Source organism: Rutidosis leptorrhynchoides, chromosome 9, assembly GCF_046630445.1.
Source record: "Rutidosis leptorrhynchoides isolate AG116_Rl617_1_P2 chromosome 9, CSIRO_AGI_Rlap_v1, whole genome shotgun sequence".
Lineage (NCBI taxonomy): Eukaryota > Viridiplantae > Streptophyta > Magnoliopsida > Asterales > Asteraceae > Rutidosis > Rutidosis leptorrhynchoides.
Genome location: NC_092341.1, coordinates 333,663,707 through 333,691,070, shown reverse-complemented (window position 1 = coordinate 333,691,070; position 27,364 = coordinate 333,663,707). Strand labels below are relative to the sequence as shown.

At 32.9% G+C, this 27,364-nt stretch overlaps 1 protein-coding gene across 1 annotated transcript in view; it reads left to right on the top strand.

Moving 5' to 3' along the window:
* The window catches only part of LOC139869080 (uncharacterized), a 37,277-nt gene extending 11,643 nt beyond the window's left edge, over window positions 1-25,634 (top strand). The window contains exons 3-9 of the mRNA XM_071857407.1: window positions 13,071-13,186; window positions 13,288-13,447; window positions 13,536-13,629; window positions 13,738-14,424; window positions 14,490-14,534; window positions 14,576-14,942; window positions 25,207-25,634. Coding sequence (XP_071713508.1) covers window positions 13,071-13,186; window positions 13,288-13,447; window positions 13,536-13,629; window positions 13,738-14,424; window positions 14,490-14,534; window positions 14,576-14,942; window positions 25,207-25,634 — 1,897 coding nt within the window. The remainder of the gene's footprint in view (window positions 1-13,070; window positions 13,187-13,287; window positions 13,448-13,535; window positions 13,630-13,737; window positions 14,425-14,489; window positions 14,535-14,575; window positions 14,943-25,206) is intronic.
* Window positions 25,635-27,364: the final 1,730 nt, after the last annotated feature.

The following is a 27,364-nucleotide window of genomic DNA, read 5'->3' as shown; positions in this document are numbered from 1 at the left end:
TATATATATATATATATATATATATATATATATAAGAATAATTGGGATTAATAAAATATAACTTAAACTTTAAAATTTAATACAGAGTAATTAAAAGGTAATTAAAATGAATCATTATAAATATATGATTTCTATACATAAGTATTATTATATGTATATTGTAATATATGTTATATTGTGTAAAAAAAAAATTTACTACTCATTATAAGTTATTTGTATATTATATAGTTAAATTACATAATCAATAATATGTAATACTAATATATTTAATTAATTATAATTGTCGAAATAATATTGTTATTACTTTCAATGTAATATCAATACTAGTGCTATTAATATTATTATCTTAATTATAAAATTTATAGATATAAATTTGATATAAACAAATTGTTATAGTATTTCTATTACTTGCAATATTAACATCTACATTAGTAATTATCAAAATGAAAATGAATATATATATAAATCGTTATATTATAATTATTACTAATATTATTATGATTAGTATTATTAATATCAATGATAATAGTATTCTTATCATTTTTATTTTTATTTTTTATTATTATTAGCATCATATTTTTTTTTAATTTTATTATTAATACTAGCAATATTATATTTCTAATATTATTAGAATTCTTATTAAAATTACTTATAGAATTATATTAATAACTAATATTACAAAAATTTAATAAAATAGATATACATAAACGGATATACATATATAAATACACTTATATAAAATACAGCTATATAAATAAATGTCTAAACAGATATAAAAGAAAATCCAGTTATTTATATATATTCAGATATATATATACGAATACTGTGACGATCTCTCCAAATCCATATTGACGAACACGTCATTCATCGATTTCATTGCGAGGTATTTGACCTCTATATGATACGTTTTGTAAACATTGCATTCTTTTGAAAAGGCACATCATAAATGAATATTTAAATCAAAGATTTTCGACATCTGATGATTTCTACATATAAACAATCACCATAAATAATAGTTTACAATAGTACTCTCGTTGATAATGCAGTCAAAATAAGATACATGGTGATGATTTGGTGAATGCAACGTTTTCTTGAAAAATATGTCATGTAAGACTCCATGCACATAGCTTGTCTAACATATAAGCAAACAGTGGAAGACTTCTAGGAAACCTGAGAATAAACATGCTAACAAGTGTCAACACAAAGGTTGGTTAGTTCATAGTTTTAATGTTGCGCATAATCTGTATATAAAGGTGAATCACAAGATTTCAGTTGTTTCATCCAGAAACGTTTATCAAAATATTCTACAAGATTGAGCACCCTGGTAACTAAACTTTAACGTATATATAATAAGTACCCCTGTTTTAACATACATGCAACCAACATGTACAATACACGCAAACCAACGTGTACTAAACTCAAATAGCATACGTCTGTTTTATAGTTCAGGCTAGGGTTTCTATACCTGGAACAGACGGGGATGTCAAGCCCTATGGATCCATATACAACTACTCGCGCCCGCCAGTTCTTATAACTGGCAGTTACTAGTTACCAAAGCTAAGGGATTTTCGGTTCAAACTCAGTGTAGAATTTAGTATGTACTTGTATCCATTGCGTTTAAAATAAAGTGCATGTATTCTCAGCCCAAAAATATAGATTGCAAAAGTATTTAAAAAGGGAGCAAATGAAACTCACCTTAGCAGCATATAAAGTCGTTCACCAAAATGTGACCGAAACTCGGATTACCAAATAACCGTAGATCTCAACCTAAAGAACATATGTTGGTCAATAAATGTTTATCAAGCTAGGTCAGGCCATAGTGTATCACAATCCTAATGCTCGAGATTGACATACAAAAGTTATCAAAAGTCATTTCAAAAAGTCAACCTGACCCAATATGATCTTTTAAAATCTATACTATAGTTTGAATGATCATGGTAATCGAAAATAGTTTAACATTTCACATGGTTTCTCAATACTTGAATAATTAGACTATAGTTTTATAAAGCTTTAAAATATGATAAAACAGTCAATTTTGACAATTGTTCAACAAATCGAGTCGTGCCTTATATAGAAATTCATTTACTCGATTAGTAATATTTGAAAATACAAATTATCAATCTTATAAACAAGTTGTTTAAATATCAATTGCAGATTCAAAAGCAATTTCAATTAATGCTAATCATAATTCAGTTGTCCATATCTTTTAATTCGTTCATCGAAATTACGCGATCTCTAAATGAAAAGTTATTGATTTTTCGCCAACTTTCCAAAAACATGCATATCATATACCTTATATCAGTAATATATGTATTAAATTCGTGATCTATCATAAACTATTTAACGACAAAATTAATCGTACTAGCATGCATAATCCTATATACTTGAGCACTAGTCAGGGATACACTATTAATATATAATAGATAAGATATAAATGCTTACGTATCAATATTGTGATTCAATATTGTAGGAAAGTACGTAGACGCAACGGAGATGATAAATACTAGTTTGACTCACGAGCAAAACTCTTGAACAATACCCAAAACCTCCTTAGTAATAACCCATAGTTTCCTTAGCTCTATCCTGCTTGAAAACCCATTTTGAAAGTGACACGCTCATGACCTCGTCATAGTATTTTATGTATAATACTAATAATAATACAAATACTACTAATAATAATAATCTTAATAATAATAATAATAATAATAATAATAATAATAATAATAAATAATAATAATAATAATAATATTACAGAGGGAGTAGTATATGTGTAAGAAAAACTCGAGCAGAAACTGGCCTTTTATAGGCAACTTTTTGGAATCTGATGCACATGCGATCGCATGGGTTTTTAGTGTATTTTCCATGCGATCGCATGGCCGCCTGATCCAGCTCAAAATATTTTTGTTTGCTAGTTCGTCGACATATTTAAATATAATATATATAATATATATAATTTAAATAATTAATTATATATTATATTAAATTCATGTGCATAGTTAACTTGTAATTTTCGTTCTGATGACTCGTACAATGTCACTCGACTTATGTCCCGGTTCCGGTTTCTCGAACGCATTTTCATACGCTTAGAAAACTTACAATTTACATTTTGTGACTCGTACCTTTGTCAAAATATAGTCTTAAATTATCAATAAACTATATCATTCAAAGTGTATCTTAAACTTTCGAGTATTTTGGTCATTTACTTCTATAAATCATTGTCTCGCTATTTGTTAATATATATATATAATAATAAATCGTTTTATGACCAAGTTAATATATATTTTCAACTTTATGACCAAGTTAATATATATTTTCAACATTCATAAACAAGTTTTAAATATACGTCGCAAGTTATTCATACAATTAATATTCCAACTTATCATATATATTCAAATAAATATTTAAACCAATAAGTTTAATGTACGGTATCAAACAATTAATACATTGTTACGTTTTCAAGTTATAGTATATATATATATATATATATATATATATGTATCTATATACATATAATTGTTCGCGAATCGTCGAGAACAACCGAAAGGTATTTGAATATATGAAAGTAGTTCAAAAATTTTGAGATTCAGTTTTACAGACTTTGCTTATTGCGTCGAAAATATTAATCATACAAAGATTAAGTTTAAATTTGGTCAGAAATTTCCGGGTCATCACAGTACCTACCCGTTAAAGAAATTTCGTCCCGAAATTTGAGTGAGGTCGTCATGACTAACAATAAAAATGTTTTCATGCCGTATATATGTTGATAAATAGAGTTTTATCACCGTTGAATAATATGGATAAAACAATCCGATTATTCGAAGCGTATGAGAGAAGTTATCGTAAAAGAGTGAAATGAAAGAATAGAGATTCGTCTTAACTTTTGACATAGTTACGATTGATTTCCGGAATTTAAGGAATAGAAAATCTTCATAATCTAAATAAGATTTGATTCTTCGAAATTTAAGGAAATTAAGATTTCCTTTAAATGCGTAATCTGCCTCGATTGTTATGTCTGATATTTTGCTATAAATTAACCACTTTCGTTTCATTATTTTCACCACTCCTACATCTTCTTCCTTATTTCATACTTCCAAAAGATTGTGAAATGCTTAATCCAGTTCTGATTCTTGATATTTTTTTTGGCTATCGTATCATTCATTCTTCTTTTTCATCTGCCACCAGAAGAAGTTATTTTATTCTACTATTACCTTGGAGTTATAGTGTTTTTCATTCTCCCGTGTCTTTATATTGCTATACGCATTGATATACACGATTTGTAATTTCGGGGTTGTAATTTCGGAGCTTCATGCTTTCGTTTTCTCTTCCTGACCTTAAGTCAAGCGGATAATGGTCCAGAATTCGTAGGTATGAAGTTTCAGATGAACATAACTAATGTTCTAAGAAAGAAATGGTAATAGCACGATCTTGATTTGTCAAATTACCAGAATTCATGGAAATGACCGAATCATCAAGAAAAATATTTTCTTGATATTTCTAGAGATTAAATAGAATGAAAGAGTTATGTAACATGGTTCATGATGAGGGTATGATCTGTGAACCTTTATCACATTCCATTAGAAACTCAGCATGACTTACTGTAATATAATCACGTTGATCAAGTGTCATTATATTATACTAACTCATGCTCCAGTTCCCAACATTACTTCAAAACATCCATTTTTCGAATTTTTCAGATTTTAGAAACTAAAATAGTTTCTTTTATGATGTAACACAGATAGCGCGAAGAGGTAATGATTTCAGATAAGAATGGTTTTGAAAAATATCTTCAGAAATATGGAGGATATTTATAATGGGAGATACGATGATATCTTAGAATATTTAAGATAAGATGATGATGAAGAATATTGTCCGTAAAGGTTTTAGAGTAAGGAGCAAGGTATTCGCTAATGATTTTAGCTGACATTAAATCATTTGGATTCTTTGAAGGTAGATTTAGTCTTTGTGATTTGTCCACAGCCTCCTTCATGGTCTGCTCAATCCGTTTTTCAGTTCCAAACCTTATCTTTTTCTCAGCTTTACCACCATAGTATTCTTTATCATCAAACTTTTTACTGTTAAAGTCGTTTACCATTTTTGCTGCTTCATCAGCATTGTCCCAATTTCAGAGAACTAGTTCATAGTTTGGGATGTTTTTCAGAAACTTCACCTTCGAAGTATGTAAGTCTAGAAGATAGATGTTATCTATATATAACTGTTGTCGTAGAAAATGCTGCGAGATTCAAAATACTGATTGCTAATTCCTGGTAGTTGGTATGGAAATTACCGTTACAAGATGTGGATGAGTACATGATAGGGTTTCAATGAGTATAAGGATTTTTCGAAAGGTCAAAGATGAGTAAAGTTGTTGGTAAATTTACTGCTAATGTGGTGGAACATGAAAGGTTCCCCAGTAACAAGAACGTATATGTCAAGGTTATAATAAGGTTAATCTGAAAAGTCGAAGTTGACTGGTTGAAAGTGTGGTAAATTAGATACTTTGAAAAGGGATTGCAATATTATTTTCAGTAATAACAATGCTAAAGGATCTTTCACATTTTTGAAGTCAAAGTATAGCTTTGAAAGATGTAGAGATCTAAGAATGATGTCACCCGTTAAATCTTGACTTGGATTCTGATCCGTCAATATCAGAATATGTAATTGAATTTGTATGGAAATGATTGTATATCGCTGTGAGCATAGTTAATAATTTTTTGAATCAAAGTTGAAGAATGTACAGTAAAACATATTAATTGTGAACTTATATATTTCCCGGGAATTACCTACCCGTTAAAGATTTCACAAGTAATATTTTGTACAAAAGAATTTTTATTACAGTCTTTATGAAAATATATGTATGTATATTTCTTCAGATGTAATACGGATTTAATGAGTTAATATCATATTAAGCTCATTTGATTTTCGGCTTGACTTAGAAATGATTAATCTCTAAAACATTAAAGATTACATAATCTTTGCGGAGTTTTTCACTAATGAAATCAACACTTCATTATTTATTCTTATTGATATTCCTCGGTGAAGGATGTTGGTGCTCGTGGAATTTTTGTGAACCTTACAAGGCACATATGATGTTTTCTGGAAAGTTTCGAGTATATCGAAATTGAAAATGTAAAATCAATTATGTAATTGATTAATACACTTGGTTTATTATGAAATGGAATTAATTGGGTTGAAACAGAGATTGTAGTTAACAATGGTTAAGTTGTTAAGGAAGGATGTACATCATTGAATATTTGTAATATGAACTAACCGAGTAGTACCTACCAGTTAAGATTCACATGTAATAGCTTAGTACAAAAAGATTTATTTTGATTCATATATATTAAATATACATAAAATTTCTTCAGGGGAAATGAGTTAATACTTCATCGGTTATTGCTGCTGGTATTTCTTGGTAACTACGGTGCGTATGACGTTGATGCTCGTGGAATAGATTGTGAAGTTGAGGTTTGCGATGCAGATGTTGTTGGTGGTAGTAATGGTACTGTTGGTGTTGTTATCGGTGGTACTGTTGATGCCGGTGATGCTGCTGGTGCTTGTAACCTTTGCACCATATTCTCCAAAGCCACTACCCGAGCGCGAAGCTCGTTGACTTCTTCTACTACACCGGGATGATTGGCGGTTCGGACGAGCGGATGAATAAGATCCATAATTTGAGATAGTATATTATCGTGACGAGATACTCTGGAAATGAGAGAGAAAATGGTGTCTAGAACAGGTTTGTCGGTAAGTGCTTCAGGTTCTTCGCCAAGAGGGCAATGTGGTGGATGGAAGGGATCACCTTCTTCTTGTCTCCAATGATTAAGTAGACTACGAACCCATCCCTAATTCATCCAGAATAGATGATGGCTAATTGGTTGATCCATTCCGGTTACACTGTCTTCGGAATTCAGGTGAATATCCATATCGGAATAGCTGTCAGAGTTTAAGGAATTTGAACTAGATACGGGATCCATCTTGTATAATTAGGGAGATGATTTTTGATATGAATTAGATTATAGAATTTAGTTTGGTATTCTTCAATACATAATTTACATATGTATATATAATACCAACTTCCATAAATCACGGAGAAATTTTCGAAAGATGTCAGGAAAAGTTTACAGTAACAGATACGCTAAGATATGAATTTTTGTCTATACACTGTTTATGCAATAAATGCAGGAAAACGTGTCTAGACTTAAGAATGATAAGCATGTAATTTCCAACAAGAAATGATAAGCAAAACTTTTAACATGCAGACACGGTCGAAGTCCAGACTTACTAATGCATACTAACAACTATCATTAGACACACTCATGCAAGACCTGGTTCACTAAGACCAACGCTCTGATACCAACTGTGACGGTCGCTCCAAATCCATATGGATGAACACGTCATTCATCGATTTCATTGCGAGGTATTTGACCTTTATATGATACGTTTTGTAAACATTGCATTCTTTTGAGAAGGCACACCATAAATGAATATTTAAATCAAAGATTTTTGACATCTGATGATTTTTACATATAGACAATCACCATAAATAATAGTTTACAATAGTACTTCCGTTGACAATGCAGTCAAAATAAGATACATGGTGATGATTTGGTGAATGCAACGTTTCCTTGAAAAATATGCCATGTAAGACTCCATGCACATAGCTTGTCTAACATATAAGCAAACAGCGGAAGACTTCTAGGGAACCTGAGAATAAACATGCAAACAAGTGTCAACACAAAGGTTAGTGAGTTCATAGTTTTAATGTTGCGCATAATCTGTATATAAAGGTGAATCACAAGATTTTAGTTGTTTCATCCAAAAACGTTTATCAAAATATTCTACAAGATTGAGCACCCTGGTAACTAAAATTTAACGTATATATAATAAGTACCCCTGTTTTAACATACATGCAACCAACATGTACAATACACGCAAACCAACGTGTACTAAACTCAAATAGCATACGTCTGTTTTATAGTTCAGGCTAGGGTTTCTATACCTGGAACAGACGGGGATGTCAAGCCCTATGGATCCATATACAACTACTCGCGCCCACCAGTTCTTATAACTGGCAGTTACTAGTTACCAAAGCTAAGGGATTTTTGGTTCAAACTCGGTGTAGAATTTAGTATGTACTTGTATCCATTGCATTTAAAATAAAGTGCATGTATTCTCAGCCCAAAAATATAGATTGCAAAAGTATTTAAAAAGGGAGCAAATGAAACTCACCTTAGCAGCATATAAAGTCGTTCACCAAAATGTGACCGAAACTCGGATTACCAAATAACCGTAGATCTCAACCTAGAGAACATATGTTGGTCAATAAATGTTTATCAAGCAAGGTCAGGCCATAGTGTATCACAATCCTAATGCTCGAGATTGACATACAAAAGTTATCAAAAGTCATTTCAAAAAGTCAACCTGACCCAATATGATCTTTTAAAATCTATACTATAGTTTGAATGATCATGGTAATCGAAAATAATTTAACATTTCACATGGTTTCCCAATACTTGAATAATTAGACTATAGTTTTATAAAGCTTTAAAATATGATAAAACAGTCAATTTTGACAATTGTTCAACAAATCGAGACGTGCCTTATATAGAAATTCATTTACTCGATTAGTAATATTTGAAAATCCAAATTATCAATCGTATAAACAAGTTGTTTAAATATCAATTGCAGATTCAAAAGCATTTCAATTAATGTTAATCATAATTCAGTTGTCCATATCTTTTAATTCGTTCATCGAAATTACGCGATCTCTAAATGAAAAGTTATTGATTTTTCGTCAGCTTTCCAAAAACATGCATATCATATACCTTATATCAGTAATATATGTAATAAATTTGTGATCTATCATATACTATTTAACGACAAAATTAATCATACTAGCATGCATAATCTTATATACTTGAGCACTAGTCAGGGATACACTATTAATATATAATAGATAAGATATAAATGCTTACGTATCAATATTGTGATTCAATATTGTAGGAAAGTACGTAGACGCAACAGAGATGATAAATTCTAGTTTGACTCACGAGCAAAACCCTTGAACAATACCCAAAACCTCCTTAGTAATAACCCATAGTTTCCTTAGCTCTATCCTGCTTGAAAACCCATTTTGAAAGTGACACGCTCATGACCTCGTCGTAGTATTTTATGTATAATACTAATAATAATACAAATACTACTAATAATAATAAGATTAATAATAATATTAATCTTAATAATAATAATAATAATAATAATAATAATAATAATAATAATAATAATAATAATAATAATAATAATAATAATAATAATATTATAGAGGGAGTAGTATATGTGTAAGAACAACTCGAGCAGAAACTGACCTTTTATAGGCAACTTTTTGGAATCTGATGCCCATGCGATCGCATGGGTTTTTAGTGTATTTTCCATGCGATCGCATGGCCGCCTGATCCAGCTCAAAATATATTTGTTTGCTAGTTCGTCGACATATTTAAATATAATATATATAATATATATAATTTAAATAATTAATTATATATTATATTAAATTCATGTGCATAGTTAACTTGTAATTTTCGTTCCGATGACTCGTACAATGTCACTCAACTTATGTCCCGGTTTCGGTTTCTCGAACGCATTTTCATACGCTTAGAAAACTTGCAATTTACATTTTGTGACTCGTACTTTTGTCAAAATATAGTCTTAAATTATCAATAAACTATATCATTCAAAGTGTATCTTAAACTTTCGAGCGTTTTGGTCATTTACTTCTATAAATCATTGTCTCGCTATTTGTTAATATATATATATATAATAACAAATCGTTTTATGACCAAGTTTATATATATTTTCAACATTCATAAACAAGTTTTAAATATACGTCGCAAGTTATTCATACAATTAATATTCCAACTTATCATATATATTCAAATAAATATTTAAACCAATAAGTTTAATGTACGGTATCAAACAATTAATACATTGTTACGTTTTCAAGTTATAGTATATATATATATATATATATATATATATATATATATATATATATATATATATATATATATATATATATATATGTATGTATCTATATACATATAATTGTTCGCGAATCGTCGAGAACAACCGAAAGGTATTTGAATATATGAAAGTAGTTCAAAAATTTTGAGATTCAGTTTTACAGACTTTGCTTATCGCGTCGGAAATATTAATCATACAAAGATTAAGTTTAAATTTAGTCAGAAATTTCCGGGTCATCACAAATACAATACAGATAAATATATTCTGTTAGAAGTCACATCTGCTTTACTCGTTTTTCTTCTTCTACTGCTCGACAATTTTGTTTCTGTCTAAGTTAATTACGTATCAATATCAGTTGTACACAATTGGTAACAACTGCTATCGATTTTTTTATTTCTTTTCTGTCCTTTTGATTAACCTTGTCGATACTCTTTTGGCTATATAATAAATGATTCTTCAATGATATAGATTGAATCATTCGTTACGGTATTACTATTATCAATCATAAACCCTGTTAGCTTTTACCCGATTGAATTGAATCAAAAATTTTAAGAAAACAAGCTCAAGTTCTCTGTTCTTCATCCTTTTCAACAAAAATTTGAAATTGAATCCCAATTTAAAATCCATAAATGCAATCTTGTTAGGAATATCCTAAACAATCTTTCTGCAAAGTTTTGTGTTTCAAATCTTTCAAACGCGTTCGAATTTTGAAGTCAAATGTAAATTGTAAAAAGTCAAACGTTTCTGTTCTTAGAGAAATTAAAGATCAGTTTGGTGTTTTATATTAAATTAACGATCCAGAAAGTTTTTAAGAGGGATTTCAAACATATTTCATGTTATACTCATGGTCCAAAACATTCTAAAAAGTCGACTTTGATGTTAGAGTTCATAAGTTTCAAATGCATGACTTGTTAGATTTCTTTTTCTGTTTTCTATTATAAAATCTAACTTAAATTAATCATAAACGTTTCTGTTTCATCTGAATGAGTTAGAACCAAACAATTAACTTAATTAGGATGATGGATTATGGTCTGATCGATTTGGGTTGTTAATGAAGAAGAAGAATAAGAACACAGAATAACGATTTTAAATAAATAAGGTCTGGGTTTAATTCAGAAAAATCAAACAGCTCGACTGGTTAAGGGAGGTGTTGGGTGAGAGAGAGGTCACGGGTTCGAGTCCGGTTCGTGCCATTTTTTTTTTGGAAAAGCTTTAAAGGTAGTTATCATTATTAATTATTATTATTATTATTGTTATTATTATTATCATTGTTATTATAAACTATTATTGTTATTGTTATTATTGTTATTATCATTAGTTATTATTATTACAACTAGTATTATAATTATTATTATTATTATTATCATCATAATTAAAAGTATCATAAACATTATTAGTGATATTATGACCTTTATTAATTATTGTTATTGTTATGTTAAGATTAATAATATGATTTTTAATATTATCATTTTAGTATTATTAAGTAACATCATTATGTATTAATAGTGTTATTATTGTATTATTAATATTGATATAGGTATTATTATGATTAGGATTATTATTATTATTGTTGATATAAAAATAATACAAACTATTATAATTATCATTAATATTAGTATTAGTAACATTTAGAATTTTTTATTAACAAAAGTATTATCATTAAGATTACCACTAATAATAAGATTGTTATAACTATTATTATTGTTATTAAATATTAGGTATTATTATCAAAATCATTATTTTCATTACCATTACTATTAAAATATTCACTTTATTAAAAACTACTATTATTATCATTATTATGAGATTTAATATAAAAATTATCATTAATATTATCATTTATAGAATTATTAATACTATTATCATTATTATTAATATTAGTACTATTATTATTATTATTGTCATCACTTAAAATACTACTTTAACAAATAAATGATATTTATATAAATATATTTAATAAATATCACATAACAAAAATTTAAATATCTTTTTATGTACAAAACGAATATATGAAACATATATATATATATATATATATATATATATATATATATATATATATATATATATATATATATATATATATATATATTAATATAAAAAGTATACAATTAATAAATTTATATATATATTGTTCGATTATAATTATGTATATTAAGAAATACACAAATGATATAGGTTCATGAATCCGAGGCCAATCCCACATTGTTCAGTTGTTCAATGTCGTCACATGTATTTTTACTACAAAATACAATATTGTGAGTTTCATTACTCCCTTTTTATATATATTTTTGGAACTGAGAATACATGCGCTGCTTTTATAAATCTTTTACGAAATAGACACAAGTATCAAAATTACATTCTATGGTTGGATTATTAAACCGAATATCGCCCCTTCAAGTCTGGTGACCTAAGAATTAGGGAAATGGCCCCTAAATGATGCGAATCCTAAAGGTAGATCAATCGGGACCAACGAGCCCCATCCAGGGTATGGATGCTTTAGTACTTCGAGATATTATTTAGTATATTAGATGCGCGCTGTATACTGGGGGATATTCTATATGCATCTTATTAAGGTCGATTACCAGGTGTTCAATCCATATGATTGATTTTTAATTCGCGGGTTACGCGTGTTATTTTGTACTCGGGTTATGTGTACAATTAAATATATGAAATCTTGTGGACTATTAAAATGATGGAAATGAATGTTTATGATAAACTAATGAACTCACCAACCTTTTGGTTGACACTTGAAAGCATGTTTATTCTCAGGTATGAAAGAAATCTTCCGCTGTGCATTTGCTCATTTTAGAGATATTACTTGGAGTCATTCATGGCATATTTCAAAAGACATTGCATTCGATTCGTCGAGTTCATCAAGATTATTATTAAGTCAATTATAGTTGGATATATTATGAAATGGTATGCATGCCGTCAACTTTCGATGTAATGAAAGTTTGTCTTTTTAAAAACGAATGCAATGTTTGTAAAATGTATCATATAGAGGTCAAGTACCTCGCGATGTAACCAAATGTAATGTATTCTTCCAGATGGATTAGGATAGGTCATGAAAATGTGGTCTCTGTACACCAAACGACAAAGCGGGCGTCTCTGCGCAGGTGTAATTTTGAAGCATCGTCATCAACAACTTACAATCATACGTTAGGTATGCTTGCAAGTCTTATAAATTTTTTGTCTCTTTTTTTCCTGTGACTGTTAGCTGTTTTTAAATCTTATTTGTGAATTTGTGAATTCCTTTTTGACTAGGTGTCGTTAATTTCGGGCCTGCACTGCAGTTGCTTGCTCCATTACTTCAGCGAGATGTTACATCCATATATAGTTTGTCTGCAGCTTTCGATTCTTCAGGTGGTGTATTTCCCTCATTGCACTCATTGGCAATTTTTTGTGTTTCTTTAGAGGTTCTCTAGTAAGCACTTTTATGCATACTTTGCCAGTGTTGTCATATATTTATTATTCTTGCCCTGTTTTTTCCTCATTTTTGTGTATTTTTTAAGCCGTTTTCCGACCCTTGGATTTGTTGTCTTAATTGTTTTTCACTTTTTTTCAGCTATCTCTCCTTTGTATCGTGACTGTGGTGATTGCACGTACGTTTGTGCCCATTGCTGAGCCCTGTTTTGGCATGTCGAGCACAATAAATCATACTTCAAGGACAAAAAACTCCACTATCATTGTTGCTGTGAGAACGACCGTGTGCAGTTACCAAGCTATGAAGAACCTCCTGAGGCTTTGAAGGAACTTTTAGAAACACGTGGTTTCATGGATAACGTCCGTGCTTACAATCAGATGTTCAGTATGACCTCTTTCGGTGCTAGAATTGATGAAACCATAAATGACGGCCGGTCTCTGTATGTTTTTAAAGTTTTGGGCCAGATTTATCATTGGATTGGTTCTCTGTGCCCTCAGGCGGGAACTCACCCGAGGTTTCTGCAGCTTTACATCTACTATACGGACACAGAGGTTGAAAATAGAATGGCCCATTTTGGTGGCCGAGATTCAAATCGAATCTGTGAAGATATTGTGCGCAAACAGATTCATTTGCTCAATTCTCATAACGAGCTTGTGAGGCTGTTTCGGATGGCCATAGATAAATGTAATGCTAACGAGATTCCTACTTTCAAGATTCGATTGTTCAATGTCACTAGATCAAACCAGCATAGCCTTCCTACTTCTGTTGCAATAGGGGCTATTGTCTTTGATACTGGTCTGCAGGCATTTTCAGATTACGATGTAATAATCCACCCAAGGTCTGAGTACCCAAGGCGATTTAACAAAATCCATCTGTCGTATATGGCGCTACAATTCCCATTGATGTTCTTTTTTGGCGAACCAGGCTTCCATCCCAATTTAAAGTTGGTTGATGCTCTAGGTTCCACTAGTGGTCGGGTTAGAAAAATGACGATGAATATGTTCTATTGCTAACAGCTTCATGATAGATTCAATTCTTACAGCCTCATGTTGAGGCTGGGGCGACTCTTTCAGAGTACGTTGTCACGGTCTATTGTAGTATTGAATTAGATCAGATGGATTACATTAGGAAGAAACAGAAAGACATCAGAAAAGATTACCTTCGGGTTTGTATGACGCTATTAGCAGAGGTGATCAGACCAGTTCAGACGTGGGCAGTAGAACTATTCTCCCAGCTTCTTTCACCGATCTTCCCCGTTATATGTACAACCACTACCTTGACGCCCTGGACATTTGTCGTGCTTTTGGGAATCCACAGTTCTTTGTCACTTTTACTTACAACGTTAGGTGGCCAGAAATAGCTCGGTATCTGCAGCCTTTTCCTCGGCTAACTACATCAGACCGGGTTGATATTGTCGCGCGTGTTTTCCGCTTCAAAGTCAAAGAATTTGTTGCTTTTTTAAAAGATGAGAGACCGCTAGGTGATTTTAGAGGAGGTAATAGTACAACATAGTTTTCCCTTACTTTTGTATTTGGTTGATTCTGCCGTTTATATTTTTTTAAAACGTTGCCGACAACATTTTTTTTCCTTTTTTCAGTTATGTATACCATTGAGTTCCAGAAAAGAGGGTTACCGCATTGTTGTAGTGACCCCAACTTTTCTATGATTATATATTATAAGATATCTATATTTACATGATTAAATGTTTCCAACATGTTAAACAATCAAACTTGTTAAGACTTGATTAATTGAAATGAGTTTATGTAGACAATTGACCACCCCGTTTGCCTGATGATTCACGAACATCATAACTTGTGATAATTATATAATCGTTTTATTTTTTTTATGATGTAAGTTTTTATTTTATATATATATATATATATATATATATATATATATATATGAAGAAATACAATTAAATCAAAGATGTACAAGTAAAACACTATTTGCTACAGTAAAACACTATTCGCTACAGTAAAACACTATTTGCTACAGTAAATTTTCGCTTGCTACAGTAAAATACTATTTGCTACAGTGAAATACTATTTACTACAGTAAACATATTTACTACAGTAAACACTATTTACTCGTATTCAATCCGTATTCGTACTTGTACAATACACAACTTCTAAATGTATATACTATTGGTATATACACTTCAATGATCAGCTCTTAGCAGCCATATTGAGTCACTTAAACATGTGGAAACCATCATTTGGCAACTAGCATGAAATATCTAACAAAACAACAAACTAATGGAGCCTATATGGACTCCTCTAATTCACGTGAAGATCACCAACCACAAACACATTCTCATTTCAATTTTCATGCATCCGACTACTCTCTCTCAAGTTCTCTCTCATTGTTCTAAGTGTTCTTCATCATCTTCATCAAAATCTACATCAATCTAGCTCATAAATCCATACATAAACCAATTTACAAAACAACAACTCAAGAACACATCAAGAACACTTTCAAGTTTGCTAGCTTACTTCCAATCTTGCAAATCCATTTCAAGTGATCATCCAATCTCAAGAAATCTTTGTTATTTATAGTAGTTTATCTTTCTAATTCAAGGTAATACTCATATTTAAACTTTGATTCAATTTCTATAACTATAACAATCTTAATTCGAGTAGTAAACTCACTTTAACTTGTTTTCGTGTCATGATTCTACTTCAAGAACTTTCAAGCCATCCAAGATCCTTTGAAGCTCTAGATCATTTCTTATCATTTCCAGCAGGTCTACCTACTATACCTGAGGTAGTGATGATGTTCATAACATCATTCGATTCATATATATATATATATATATATATATATATATATATATATATATATATATATATATATATATATATATATATATATATATATATATATATATATATATATATATATATAACTATCTTATTCGAAGATTATAAATTGTAATTACTAGAACATAGTTTAGTTGATTCTAAACTTGTTCGCAAACAAAGTTAATCCTTCTGATTTAACTTTTAAAATCAACTAAACACATGTTTTATATCTATATGATATGCTAACTTAATGATGTAAAACTTGAAAACACGAAGAACACCGTAAAACCGGACATACGCCGTCGTAGTAAAACCGGGGGCTGTTTTGGGTTGGATAATTAAAAACTATGATAACCTTTAATTTAAAAGTTGTTCTTCTGGGAAAATGATATTTCATATGAACATGAAACTATATCCAAAAATCATGGTTAAACTCAAAGTGGAAGTATGTTTTTAAAAATGGTCATCAAGATGTCGTTCTTTCGACGGAAATGACTACCTCTTACAAAAATGACTTATAACCTGTATTTTCAACTATAAACTTATACTTTTTCTATTTAGTTTCATAAATTTCAGTTCATTATGAAACTATAGCAATTTGATTCACTCAAAACGGATTTGTAACGAAGAAATGATGGGTAAAACAAAATTGGTAAAAATTACTAGTTTTAGCTACGTAAATTTTATAACAAATCCATACTAACCATAACTTAACTAACTTATAATATATTATACATGTATTCTAACATATATTATGTAATCTTGATAGACCATAGACACGTATACAATGTTTTGACATATCATATCGACGTCATCTATATATATTATTTGGAATAACCATAGACACTCTATAATGCTCGAGTTAGATATACAGGGTTGAGGTTGATTCCAAAATAATATATATACTTTGAGTTGTGATCGAGTCTGAGACTTGTATACACTGGGTCGTGGATTGATTCGAGATAATATATATTAATTTATTTCTGTACTACTAACTATGGACAACTAATTGTGGACTACTAACGTTGGACTGTTAACTTAACAAATTTAAATCGTTAAAACGTAATAAAATATGTTGAGAATATATTTCGATCATACTTTCATATGTATGTATATATTTTTTATAGGTTCGTGAATCGACCCATGGTTAAGTCTTATTCTCGGCGAATTAAAAATCTGTGAAAGTGAGTTATAGTCCCACTTTTAATATCTAATGTTTTTGGGATGAGAATACATGCAGTTTTATAAATGCTTTATGAAATAGACACAAGTAAATGAAACTACTTTCTATGTTGGATTATCGAACCGAATATGCCCCTTTTTAGCTTGGTAGCCTAAGAATTAGGGAAATGGCCCCTAATTGACGCGAATCCTAAAGATAGATCTATTTGGCCCAACAAGCCTCATCTGAGTTACGGATGCTTTAGTACTTCGATTTATCATATCCGATGAGAGTCCCGGAATGATGGGGATATTCTATATGCATCCTGTTAAGGTCGGTTACCAGGTGTTCAATATATGAATGAATTTTTATCTCTATACAGTTTGCGAAATGCCTGATATGAGATGTATATTTATGGAAAAATGAAATCTTGTGGTCTATTATTACGATTTGATAAATATATAGGTTAAACCTATAACTCACCAACATTTTTGTTGATGTTTTAAGCATGTTTATTCTCAGATGATTATTAAGAGCTTCCGCTATTGCATGTTAATTAAAGACAAGAAATGGAGTCAGCATGCTTGTATGATAATGTTTAAAAACTGCATTCGAAAAATAAATTGATGTATAATATTATTGTAAGCCATTATGTAATGGTTGTGTGTAAAAGTGTATTTTAGATTATCATTACTTGATAATCCATGTAATGTCTATTAAACCTTTATCGACAAAATAAAGTTTACGGTTTGTTTTAAAAACAAATGCAGTCTTTGAAAAACGTCTCATATAGAGGTCAAAACCTCGCAACAAAACCAATTAATATGAAACGTTTATAATCGATATGAACGGGACATTTCAGTTGGTATCCGAGCGATGGTCTTAGAGAACCAGAAATTTGCATTAGTGTGTCTAACCGAGTTTGTTAGGATGCATTAGTGAGTCTGGACTTCGACCGTGTTTATTTGAAAAACGTTTGTTTAACACTTTTGTTGGAAACTATATATTGTTAACATGTAAATATTATGTGATATATTAATCTCTTAACGTATTTGATATTGTGTGATAGATGTCTACCTCTAGTACAAATTCCATCGACTAACCTAATAATAATGAAGAGTCAAATGAATTGTGGGAAGATTCACAAAATCCGGAAGAAGAAGAAGAACTGGAAGAAGAGGAACCGGAAGAAGAGGTTCCAGAGGAAGAAATATTAGGAACCACAAAAAAATAGATAAAAAAATAGATAAATAAAAGAAAATCATCAATTAATGGACCAAAGTTAAAAATGGTTTGTGGTGTTTCCGCTGAAGAGGAAAAATATTGGGAAGATTACCAATTTTCTGATAAATCGGATCCCGATGAGAATTCCGATAATGTTATAGAAATTACCTCGGCTCAATTTAATAAGGCAAAATAAAATAATAAGGGAAAAGCTATCAAAATAGAAAAACCCGAGTTAAAAACCGATGAACTCTATGTTAACATGAAATACCCCGATGGTGTATACCGTAAACACCCGTACTTCTTAAATTTTAACTATAACGCGGGAACATCTAAACCACCAGGTTTTTCTAAACCATTTGTGAAAATGACGGCTCGTATTAGAGGAGCACCATGTATCCCTAGGAAATTAGCAAAACGAACTAAGTCCGAGGAGGAAGAAACAAGTGAGTCGAAATAAAGAGTTGTAATCATGCTGTGTAATATATGTATTATAGTGTGCTTGTACTTTTATGTTGTATGTAAAAAAAATGCTTGTATTGTTTATTAATTATCTTTTACGAATCTAATCCTCGTCTATTTTACAGTATAAAAACACAAATGGATGTTAAGGATAGACAACCGAATATTTTAGAAGACCTACCAGGGGATATGATTGATGAAATCTTGGCTAGAGTTGGTCAGAATTCATCGGCACAATTATTTATGGTGAAATTAGTTTGTAGAACATTTGAAAGATGTTCCAGGCATGCCTTAGTTTATAAAAGGCTTTCCTTCGATAGATGGTGTATATCACATTGGGGAGACCCTAAGTTACGCCGTGTTTTCTTTAAGGCCTTGAGTGCAGGAAACCCAAATGCAATTTTACGCTACGGGTTGAGAGCCTATTTTGACTCCACATATCCCAACATAGGACTTCGTGCATTAGAAAGAGCTTCAAACATGCAATTTAAATAAGCATGTAATGTTTACGGGTTAGTAATGTTCGCTTCTCACCAAATTGAGAAAAAGAACATCGGGTTGCAACTTCTAAATAAAACCTTCCCACAGGTGACGTATTCAGTAGTCAGGGTGAGAAATAAGGTTTTTAGATTATTACGGGGCTGTTGGGCATTACGTAACCCTCGTCCTTTTGACGACGTTATAACATGCTGCCTAGCCAACGGCCATAACGGTTACTCTCCACAAGACCAAGGATGAGAAATAGTATTAGTAAAACCAAAATGCATGACTTGTTTCTGGACCTACGAATTACGTGCCTTGATTGTCTTTGCTGAACGACTTGCGTTAAACTAGAATGGTCTTCGCAACTGCCTTGTATCGAAGTTATTGTGAACTATATTTCATGCTATATGTAAAATAGCGGTATTGTAAGTTTGTAAATATTGTATAAAAGTTTGAATGTGAAATATTAATGTAATCAGTTTTTCATATAGAATTGTAGTAGTTGAATTATATATTAGCTACTAAGTATGAACTTAACGGGTAGGTACTACCCGAATGAAAAATTATAAAACGCTAATATGAAGAAAAAGCTTTTATAAATAAGTTCATATTATGTTACGAAATACTATTGACTACTCTTAAAATTATATGTGATTAACTCAATTCTTTTGGCTATTTTTGAAGGAAATGGCACCGACGACTCGTCAGAACTTGAACATGAGCGAGGAAGTCTTACGTGCTTTCCTTGCAGTAAACATAGCCGTAGTACAGGCTGTAATGCAAAACAACAACAATAACTCAGGGTCTAGCAGTGGAGTTAACTCCACAGGAAACTATGTAGGATGCTCCTACAAGGCTTTCACTGCCTGTAAACCTCTGGAATTCGATGGAACTGAAGGACTAGTCGGACTGAAATGATGGACCAAGAAGGTCGAATCTATGTTTGCTATAAGCAAATGTGCTGAAGAAGACAAGGTAAAGTACGCCACGCATACCTTCACAGGTACTACGTTAACATGGTGGAACACCTATCTCGAACAAGTGGGATAAGATGCTGCTTACGCACTACCGTGGTCAACATTCAAAAACTTGATGAATGAGTAGTACCGTCCCAGAAATGAAGTCAATAAGCTCAAGACAGAGCTTAGGGAATTACGAACGCAAGGATTCGATATTACCATGTACGAAAGACGATTCACCGAGTTGTGTTTATTGTGTCCAAGAGTATTCGAAGATGAAGAAGAGCAGATCGATGTGTTTGTAAAGGGGTTACCAGAGAGAATTCAGGAGGATGTGAGTACGAGCGTGCCGAACTCAATGCAAAAGGCAAGCCGAATGGCTCACAAACTTATAAACCAGATCGAGGGAAGGATTAAAGAACAGGTGGCCGAGGAGGCCAAAATGAAACAAGTCAAGAGGAAGTGGGAAGAAAACAGTGACAAGAGTCACAAACACACAAGTACAGTAACTATCGCTTCAACAATCATAACCACAATCGCACCATTTTTCGCAACAACAAACGCAACAAAAACCATCCCAACAACAACAACAACTACAACAATCGTTCCAACATCAATACCAACTGCAACAACAATAATTCCAACAACAATCTCAATAATAACACTTGCAATCAAAATCAGAAAATTCTGTGCCAAAGGTGTGAAGGGTACCATCCAACTACTTACTGTTCGGCATCATGTATCAAATGTAATAGAAAGGGTCATGGTGCGACGAAGTGCGAAGTTTATAGACCAACGGGTAAAGGAACAAATAATGCCCACATTATTTGTTTCGGATGTGGGAAGAAGGGCCACTACAAAACTATGTGCCCAAACCAGGAAAACAATAATGGGCAAAGCCGTGGAAGAGTTTTTAACATCAATGCGGCAGAAGCGCAAGAAAACCCGAAGCTTGTTACGGGTACGTTTCTTATTGACGATAAACCTGCATATGTTTTATTTGATTCAGGTGCGGATAGAAGCTATATGAGTAGAGATTTTTGTGCTAAATTAAGTTGCCCATTAACGCCACTGGATAATAAGTTTTTACTTGAATTAGCAAACGGTAAATTAATTACAGCAGATAAAATATGTCAGAATCGAGAAATTAAACTGGTTAGAGAAACGTTTAAGATTGATTTGATACCAGTAGAGTTAGGGAGTTTTGATGTGATAATTGGCATGGACTGGTTGAAAAGGGAGAGAGCAGAAATCGTATGTTACAAAAATGCAATTCGCATTGTACGAGAAAAAGGAAAACCCTTAATGGTGTACGGAGAAAAGAGCAACGTGAAGCTAAATCTTATTAGTAATTTGAAGGCGTAAAAGCTAATAAGAAAAGGTTGCTATGCTGTTCTAGCACATGTCGAGAAAGTACAAACCGAAGAAAAGAACATCAATGATGTTCCCGTCGTAAAAGAATTTCCCGATGTATTTCCGAAAGAATTACCGGGACTACCTCCACATCGATCCGTTGAATTTCAAATAGATCTTGTACTCGAAGCTGCATCGATAGCTCGTGCGCCATACAGGCTCGCACCCAGCGAAATGAAAGAATTACAAAGCCAATTACAAGAAATTTTGGAGCGTGGTTTCATTCGACCAAGCGCATCACCGTGGGGAGCTCCTGTTTTGTTTGTCAAAAAGAAGGATGGTACATTCAGGTTGTGTATAGACTACAGAGAGTTGAACAAACTTACCATCAAAAACTATTATCCACTTCCGAGAATCGACGACTTATTCAACAACTGCAAGGTTCGTCGATTTATTCGAAGATCAATTTACGTTCCGGTTATCATCAAATGCGAGTGAAGGAGGATGACATTCCAAAGACTGCTTTCAGAACGTGTTACGGTCATTATGAGTTTATGGTTATGCCGTTTGGATTGACTAACACACCAGCTGTGTTCATGGACCTCATGAACCGAGTGTATGGACCATATGTTGACAAGTTTGTCATTGTCTTCATCGATGACATACTTATTTACTCTAAAAATGATCAAGAGCACGAAGAACATTTGAGAAAAGTGCTAGAATTGTTAAGAAAAGAAAACCTGTACGCCAAGTTTTCAAAGTGTGCATTTTTGTTGAAAGAAGTTCAATTTCTCGGTCACATAGTGAGCAAAGAAGGTATTCAGGTTGATCCGACAAAGATTGAAGACGTTGAGAAATGGGAAACCCCAAAAACTCCGACGCATATACGCCAATTTTTAGGATTGGCTGGTTACTACAGAAGATTCATCCAAGATTTTTCCAAAATAGCAAAATCCTTGACTGTATTAACGCATAAAGGGAAGAAATTTGAATGGAAGGATGAGCAAGAGAAAGCGTTTCAGTTGTTATAGAAAAAGTTAACTACAACACCTATATTGTCATTGCCTGAAGGGAATGATGATTTTGTGATTTATTGTGACGCTTCAAAGCAAGGCCTCGGTTGTGTTTTAATACAACGAAAGAAGGTAATTGCTTATGCATCCAGACAATTGAAGATTCATGAGCAGAATTATACGACTCATGATTTGAAATTAGGCGCTGTTGTTTTTGCATTAAAAATATGGAGGCATTACTTATATGGGGTCAAATATACCATATATACCGATCACAAAAGTCTCTAACATATATTTGATCAGAAACAACTGATCATGAGGCAGCGTAGGTGGATTGAAATGTTAAATGATTACGACTTTGAGATTCGTTATCACCCGGAAAAGGAAAATGTGGTAGCCGACGCCTTAAGTAGAAAGGACAGAGAACCTATTCGAGTAAAAGCTATGAATATAATTATTCATACCAACCTTACTACTCGAATAAAAGATGCGCAACGAGGAGTTTTGAAAGAAGGGAATTTGAAGAAGGAAATATCCAAAGGATCAGAGAAACATCTTAATATTCGGGAAGACAGAACCCGGTATAGGGCTGAAAGAATTTGGGTACCAAAGTTTGGAGATGTGAGAGAAATGGTACTTAGGGAAGCACATAAAACAGATATTCAATACATCCCGGAGCGGGAAAGATGTACCAAGATCTCAAGAAACACTTCTGGTGACCGGGTATGAAAGTCGATATTGCTACATACGTAGGAGAATGTTTGACTTGTTCTAAAGTCAAAGCTGAACATCAGAAACCATCAGGTCTACTTCAACAACCTAAAATTCCAGAATAGAAATGGGAAAACATTACCATGGATTTCATTACAAAATTGCCAAAGACTGCAAGTGGTTATGATACTATTTGGGTAGTAGTCGATCGTCTCACCAAATCAGCACACTTTCTACCAATGAGAGAAGATGATAAAATGGAGAATTGGCATGACTATACTTGAAAGAAGTCATCTCCAGACATGGAATACCAGCCTCTATTATCTCTGATAGGGATGGCAGATTTGTTTCAAGGTTCTGGCAGACGTTGCAACAAGCATTGAGGACTCGTCTAGACATGAGTACTGCCTATCATCCACAAACTGATGGGCAGAGTGAAAGGACGATACAGACACTTGAAGACATGCTACTAGCATGTATTATTGATTTTGGAAACAGTTGGGATCGACATCTACCGTTAGCAGAGTTTTCCTACAACAACAGTTACCACTCGAGTATTGAGATGGCACCGTTTGAGGCACTTTATGGCAGAAAGTGCAGGTCTCTGATTTGTTGGAGCGAGGTGGGGGATAGAAAAATTACGGGTCCAGAGATTATCCAAGAAACTACCGAGAAAATCATTCAAATTCAATAACGGTTGAAAACCGCCCAAAGTCGACAAAAGAGCTACGCGGACAGTAAAAGAAAAGATATAGAATTTGAAATAGGTGACATAGTCATGCTTAAAGTATCACCTTGGAAAGGCGTTGTTCATTTTGAAAAACGGGGAAAACTAAACCCGAGATACATTGGGCCATTCAAGATTATGGATCGTGTCGGACCGGTAGCTTATCAACTTGAATTACCGTAACAATTAGCCGGCGTACATAATACCTTTCACGTCTCGAATATGAAGAAATGCTTAGCTAAAGAATATCTCACTATTCCTTTAGACAAAATCCAGATCAATGAAAAACTTCAATTCATTGAAGAACCCGTCGAAATAATGGATCGTGAGGTTAAAAGACTTAAGCAAAATAAAATACCAATCATTAAGGTTCGATGGAATGCGCGTAGAGGACCCGAATTCACCTAGGAACATGAAGATCAGATGAAGAAGAAATACCCACACTTATTTCCAGAAGTTGCGTCAACACCTTCAACTGCTTAAAATTTCGGGACGAAATTTATTTAACGGGTAGGTACTGTAGTGATCCGAACTTTTCCATGATTATATATTATAAGATATCTATATTTACATGATTAAATGTTTCCAACATGTTAAGCAATCAAACTTGTTAAGACTTGATTAACTGAAATGAGTTTATGTAGACAATTGACCACCCCGTTTGCCTGATGATTCACGAACGTCATAACTTGTGATAATTATATAATCGTTTTTTTTTATGATGTAAGTTTTTATTTTATATATATATATAAGAAGAAATACAATTAAATCAAAGATGTACAAGTAAAACACTATTTGCTACAGTAAAACACTATTCGCTACAGTAAAACACTATTTGTTACAGTAAATTTTCGCTTGCTACAGCATATTTTATTTGCTACAGTAAAAAACTATTTGCACCGTGCATGGAAGGTCCTACTTGCACAAAAAAATTCCCAAAAAAATACAACGACAAAACCTTCTTTGATGCTGATGGTCGTGCACACTACCGAAGGCGTAATACTGGTGTGTATACAACGCGGTCCGGGGTCCATCTCGATAACAGTTATGTAGTTCCTTACAACAGGCTACTTTGTATGACTTTCCAAGCTCATATAAATGTTGAGTGCTGCGGCTCAACAACCCTAATCAAATACATGTTCAAGTACATTTCAAAGGGTACCGAACGCATTGCTGCTCGCATATCCAAACCGGTCGGTAGTAACAGCCGTACGAGGCCACAAGCCTCTCAACCAGTAGATGAAGTTAAGAATTTTATAGATTCCCGTTTCATTTTCCTGCATGAGGCTTGATGGCGTATTTTTAACTTCCCAATTCATCATCGCGAACCGGCAGTTCAGATCCTGGCTGTCCATTTAGAGAATATGCAGCTTATGAAGTTCCGTGGCAAGCAATCGCTTCAAAATATTGTCGAAAACATAGAAAATAAGAAAACTACTTTAACTGAGTGGCTATGTTATAACACCTCTTCTTCCACTGGCAGGCACCTAACAATTTGGATTTCCCGTCTGAATTTGTTTGGTATCAAGCACCAAAAACCTGGAAACGTAGAGCGAATATTAACAAGCCTTCAATTGGAAGGATATCATACATACATCTCGCATTCGGAGAGGATTTTTTTCCTAAGAATGCTTTTGTGCCATCAAAAGGGCTGAACAAGCTTTGTAGATATTAGAATCGTAAACCAGGTTGAATACCAGACATACCGTTCTGCTTACGAGGCAGCTGGACTACTTGGTGATGATAAAGAATGGACTATAGTGCTAGAAGAAGCATCGGCATCCACCACATCTTCTCAGATACGGTCGCTTTTTACCCACATTTTGGTGTATTCTGTAGTCTCGAATCCGCTTGCTCTTTGCAAAAAGCACTGGGAAATAATGTCTGATGACATACCTCTACGAGCAGCGGCCTCTTTGAAGATGGCAAAGCTACACATAAACAGTTATGACCTACATAATTATGTTCTGTATGAGGTTGAAATTCTCTTAAACCAGTGTGGAAAGACACTCAGCGACGTCGCATTTCCATCTCTACCAGATCACCTTCTACTAGATCTTGCAAATCGTTTGATCATGGAGGAGAGAAACTACGACCGTGAGTCGCTTAATGAGGAGCTGATTCATCTAGAATCGAGGATGAATGCGAAGTAGAAAAGAATCTACGAGCTGATACATGATGCTTCCTCGAACAACAGGACAGAACTTGTGTTTGTTTATGGTCATGGTGGCACGGGCAAGACATTCTTATGGAAGGCCATAATCACAGGACTAAGGGCTAACGAAAAGATTGTTCTTGCTGTGGCATCATCCGGAATCGCATCTTTGTTACTGCCTTCGGGTAGAACTGCTCATTCTCGATTCAAGCTACCGATTGACCTTACCGATGAATCAATGTGCAATGTAAACAAAAACACCCAGATGGACAAGCTACTCAAAAGCACAGATCTTATTGTGTGGGACGAGGCACCCATGAATAATAAACGATGCTTCGAAGCTCTAGATCGCAGCCTGCGAGATATTCTCAGCAACAAAAACTCGCCATTTGGAGGTAAGTCTATGATTCTCGGTGGTGACTTTTAACATACATTACCCGTTCATAAAAAAGGAAAGAAATCGACTATAGTGTGTTGTTGCATTACATCTTCATATTTGTGGCAGGAATTTAAGGTGTTTGTACTTACCGAAAATATGCGATTAATGCAACCAGGGCTGACACCATCGGAAAAAGAAAGGAATGCTGCTTTCTCCGCATGGTTACTGGATATTGGAAATGGCGAGGTTGGAACACGTGATTTGGAAGACCCAGTTAATAGTAGTTGGGTACAGATACCTGACACCTACTGTGTTCCTGATGATGACAATGGGTTGGCAAATCTAATTTCTTTTATCTACCCTCGTGAAACGATGCAGAATCTAAATGCTGCAGAATTACAACAAAAGTGATTGTTTGCTCGAAAAACGATGCAGCAGACACCATAAATAAGTTGGTCGTCGATATGGTTGATGGGCCGGTTACAACC